This window comes from Pavona decussata, unplaced genomic scaffold (genome assembly GCF_977016875.1).
Source record: "Pavona decussata unplaced genomic scaffold, jaPavDecu1.1 SCAFFOLD_76, whole genome shotgun sequence".
NCBI lineage: Eukaryota > Metazoa > Cnidaria > Anthozoa > Scleractinia > Agariciidae > Pavona > Pavona decussata.
The window spans coordinates 212,355-217,497 of NW_028145494.1; the positions used below are offsets into that span (position 1 = coordinate 212,355).

Consider the following 5,143-nt stretch of genomic DNA (forward strand, 5'->3'; position numbering starts at 1 on the left):
TGTCCTTGGTCCCTTGGGAGGCCTAAAAAGTGTGCCACGGGACATTTTCGGACACACTGATTCGATTGGAAGTTTTTAAAAGAATATTTGTTTTTCGACCAAGAATCTACTCTTTTCTAAGGGTCCAGGGTTTTTGGCCAAAAATGGCCAAATTTTAAAGTAGGCATTTTTCACTTGTTTATGTCCCTATGGATCTGGTCGTGTCGTAAAACTTACTTGGGAATCATTTTTAAGTGCAAATAACGCCCTGACAAAGAATTTTCTGTTCAACCCTCTCCCTAACTTCATCTTTTGTGGGCTATTTATTTGTGCCTTGTCCTTTGGGAGGACTAAAAAGAGTCTCAGGGGACGTTTTAGGATTCACTTATTCTATTGGAAGCTTTTAAAAGAATATTTGTATATCGTCCAAAAATCGAGTGTTTTTTTAAGGAGTTAGTTCATGGTTTTTGGCCAAAAATGACCAAATTTTGAAGTCAGCATTTTTGACTGATCTCGTCGTGTCGTGAAACTCCCTTGGAAATCTTTTTTAAGTGCAAATAACGCCCTGACAAAGAAGTTTGTGCTTAACTCTTGCCCTGACTTCCTATTTGGTGGGAGATTTCTTTGTCCTTGGTCCTTTGGGGGGGCTAAAAAGTTTCTCACAGGACGTTTTGGGATACACTGATTCGAGTGGAAGCTTTTAAAATAATATTTGTTTTTTGTCCAAACATCTTCTAATTCCAAGGGGTTAGTTCATGGTTTTTGGCTGAAAATGACCAAATTTTGAAGTCGGCTTTTTTCACTTGTTTATGTCCCTAGGGATCTCGGCTACTCATAAAATTCCCTTGGGAATCATTTTTAAGTGCAAATAACGCCCTGACAAAGACTTCGCTGTTTAACTCTCACTCTGACTTTATCTTTTGTGGGCTATTTCTTTGTCCGTGGTCTCTCTGGAGACCTAAAAAGTGTGTCAGGGCAGGTTTTTGGACACACTGATTCGATTGGAAGCTTTCAAAAGAATATTTGTATTTCGTCCGAAAATCGACTTTTTTCCAAGGGGCTAGTCCAGGGTTTTTGGGCAAATTGACCAAGTTTAGAAGTCGGCATTTTTCACTTGTTTATGTCCCTACGTATCTGGTCGTGTCGTGAAACCCCCTTGGGAATCATTTTTAAGTTCAAATAACGCCCTGACAAAAACTTTTCTGTGAAACCCTCTTCCTGACTTCATCTTTTGTGGGCTATTTATTTGTGCCTGGTCCCCTTGGAGGCCTAAAAAGTGTCTCAGGAGACGTTTTAGGACACACTGATTCGATTGGAAGCTTTCAAAAGAATATTTGTATTTCGTCCAAAAATCGACTTTTTTTCAAGGGGTTAGTCCATGGTTTTTGCCCAAAAATGGCCAAATTTTGAAGTAGACATTTTTCATTTGTTAATGTCCCTGGGGATCTAAGCGACTTGTATAACTCCCTTGGCAATCATTTTTAAGTGAAAATAACGCCCTGAAAAAGACTTTTCTGTCTGACTCTTACCCTGACTTCATCTTTTGTGAGCCATTTCTTTGTCCGAAGTATTTTGGGAGGCCTAAGAAGCTTTTTATTGGACGTTTTATTAGACGTATTTGGTCCAAAAGTCGATTTTTTTTTCAAGGGATAAGGGCATGGTTTTTGGCCAAAAAGGACCAAATTTCGAAGTCGGCATTTATCACTTGTTTATGTCCCTAGGAATCTCGGCGTGTCGTAAAACTCCTTGGGAATCATTTTTAAGTGCAAATTACGCCCTGACAGAGAATTTTCTGTTTAACTGTCACCCTGACTTCATCTTTTGTGGGCTATTTTTTTGTCCCTGATATTTTGGGATACCTAAAAGGTGTGTCAGGGGACGTTTTTATACACACACTGATTCGATTGGAAGCTTTTAAAAGAATATTTGTATTTTGTCCAAAAATCGACTTTTTTCCAAGGGTTTAGTCCATGGTTTTTGCCCAAAAATGACCAAATTTTGAAGTCGGCATTTTTTACCTGTATATGTCCCTAGGTATCTCGGTGTATTTTAAAACTCTCTTGGGGATCATTCTTAAGTGCAATTAACGCCCTGACAAAGAATTTTCTGTTTAACTCTCACCCTGACTTTATCTTTTGTGGTTTATTTCTTTTTCGCTGGTCACTCTGGAAACCTAAGAGGTGTCTCAGGGGACGTTTTCGGACACACTGATTCGATTGGAAGCTTTTAAAACAATATTTGTTTTTCGTTCAAAAATTTACTTAGGCGTTCGTTTTCCTTCGCAGTGGTTACAAAATTTCTGGTCGATTAAATTGGGACGAAATTGGAAAAGAAATTTGATCAACTTAAATTTCGTTTACAGTTGTAAAAAGTTACAAGGTGTGCAGACAATACAATACATATATTTTGTATTGTAAATTCATATTTCTTTCTCCTCAATCCTTCCTTTTACTTTTTCGGAAAGCGGCCATAATCTGCATCGGTCAGTTGGACGAGAACAAACGGGCATAAAGTAAATCTATCACAAACCATTCACAGAGATAAAAGGATTACGTAAGAAATTTAGCAACCATAGCTTAACCGTAAAATCACTTATAAATGGAAACACTCGGGTTCGTGCGGGCTCGTGCGGCTTCAGATAAACTTTCAAATGCCTGAGGCACGCGGGGATGTTCCAGAGAGAAACGCAGTGTGAGATCGCGCGCGAAACTTATTTCTCTCGGGTGGAAACTTGGCACGTGCAAAAGTCGAAAATAACGTTCGATTTCCACTTCTAGAGAATGATCATTTGAATTAATATATTACCCCTCCCCTGATCCAATTTTAAAGTTTGTTTTTCGTCCCCGAGCTGCGTGGAAATTCAAAATTGGATATATCCCTACATTTAGTTGAAAAATCTTGAAATTGAGCAGTACCGCCATAAGGTACCTCTCTGGGGCATTTTAATAGAACCACCTTGTGCAGCAAAAATAAACAGCACCACAGGAAAGTACTGCTTATTTGCCATTTCTGGAAAGTAAAGTAAGGCGATTTTAATGAAATCATTTTCTCTCAGGTCAGTCATCTATTCCGCGCTCAACCAAGTTCCTGAGTTTGTTGCGCACTAACTGAAATGAATCCTAATCATGTGAGCTGAATGGCATCTCGCAGTGGTCTTGAAATTTGTCTTTAAAAAGTTCTTGTACAGCCGTTAAAAGACTGTAACTTGACCAAACGGAGATAGTGACCATATTAACAAATGCCACGATAATGTGTCTCCTCCATTGTTTCCACCAGACCGCCATTATTGGCATGTTCTGGTAGCGAGTTTCAATAGCTATAGAGACACTGGTGAAGAACCATTCAATAACAAGTGGAACTGAGGTGGTGGTGGCAAATGACTGAAGCAACTGAAGAGGTGAATTGTCACGTGTGTAAAAATATTGATACAAATACAGAAAGCCGTTGACGGATATCACCGCACTTGATTCATATAACATGCTCATGATAGAGATGTCAGCCGCAAGTCTCTCTCTACGAGGAGTACGAAAACCTCCCAAAGGAATTCTTCTCTTTTCCAAGACTTGATTATAAAAATGGTCTATCAGAACCATGCTGCTGCGTTCAATGACTTCTGCAATCCCATGAATCACTCCGATCAGTGCAACGGATTCCAAACTCTGAAGATCGACTTGTAAAAGTCTAAGCACTATCGCTGACCCACAATACAACGGGGCCAACAGCACGAAAGAAGTTCCCGGATGGCTGATTCGGCACCATAACCGCTGAACACAAATACGCGATGCGCCTTTGAGGAAAACTGCGATGAGTGGAGCAAATATCGCAATCAGAATTTTGCCGTTTTTGTCCTGTCCGTTGTACGCTGGGTAGACTAAGTTAGCAACAAGCAAGGCGGTAACATTTGTTAAAACACAGGGAACAACGAACAGTAAAATCAACTTGAAACGTATAATTCCAGTCCTGTTACAAAAATGCCTCACGATGATATAAATCTGTGAACAGATAGATAAGTAAAATAGAATCCTACAAGGAATTTCTTGTATACTTTTAAACTTAAAGTTTGCAATTGAGATTCCGAAAACTTGCATAGCAATTCTATAAGCAGAATCGATACAGTAGGGGACGAGGCAAAGAAGGAAAATTGTTAGTTTGAGACCTGATATTTGAAATGGCCGAAAGAAAATTAGGACATTGAGAAAAAACAAGTGGTATATAAACCACACGAAGAAGACTTTTGAAAGGGTTATTACCCACTGCAGCTTACTTGGAATCGAGTCCGCTTTGGATTGATCTTGACAACTGAGCAGTGTTTGATAGCTGAGGTAATAAACGAGAACGGAGACAAAGCCAACGATTGTGGCACTCAACACGGATATGAAAAAACCAAAGTACAGTGAACTCGACACTGTTCGGAAGATCGATGGTCTAAGCTGTTTCCAAGCCATTGCTCTATCCTCGTGTGTTTCCTGCATTTCTTCGTTGTCTTGTATGGAACACGCATCTATAAACCTTGCATTAACACTGCTTCTCGTTAGATAATCCATGGAAGTTGCTTCGCTGTTGCTATATTCTTGGTAAATAACTTCATCGACAGGTTGAAAATACCATTCCTTGCCTGTGTCCTCCAGGGCGTTGTAGCCAAACAATTCTGAGAGATTCTCATCTTCGTTAAAATCATAGTGTTCGGCGACACTGCGAGTGAAGTTGTAGAGGATTTGCCAAAAGAACGCTGCAATGGTGTGGATAAACATTTCTTGCTTTCAAACACTCTTGTTTAGAAATACTGGCACAACGGCAGGAAGTTTAGAAAATAATACCGAAAGATAGAAAACTTGGCTTCCGGCCGAGAATGACTGAAACTGTTGTCGGTTTTGTCGCCTCTGAAACAGATACAATTTAAAGACACGTTTACCATTTTTTGTGCTCTTTGTTCGTGTCGAGGGTCCACGCTCGGCAAGTGTTCGCGACCTGTACGTGTTGTTTGCTCATCCCTTAAAGAATAAAGGTAGTAACCTGTGTAGAAGGCGCTAGAAACGTACCCTCCTACGTCTCTACGACAAGTAGATTAACACGACTCCCCTTAAAACGACAATAAGGGAACCTTCTAGGAGCGGAATCGGGCGCCCACACAATCTCGCTTCGCGTGACCCCGATTATCCTCTTT

The 5,143-nt window shown here is 40.1% G+C and overlaps 1 protein-coding gene across 1 annotated transcript; it reads right to left on the minus strand.

Annotated features, from left to right (window-relative positions):
- Window positions 1-2,442: 2,442 nt before the first annotated feature.
- Window positions 2,443-4,730, minus strand: LOC146476451 (uncharacterized). The gene has a single exon (XM_085114289.1). The coding sequence runs from the start codon at window positions 4,728-4,730 to the stop codon at window positions 3,099-3,101; it is 1,632 nt and encodes a 543-aa protein (XP_084970415.1). The 3' UTR covers window positions 2,443-3,098.
- Between the last annotated feature and the right edge of the window lie 413 nt (window positions 4,731-5,143).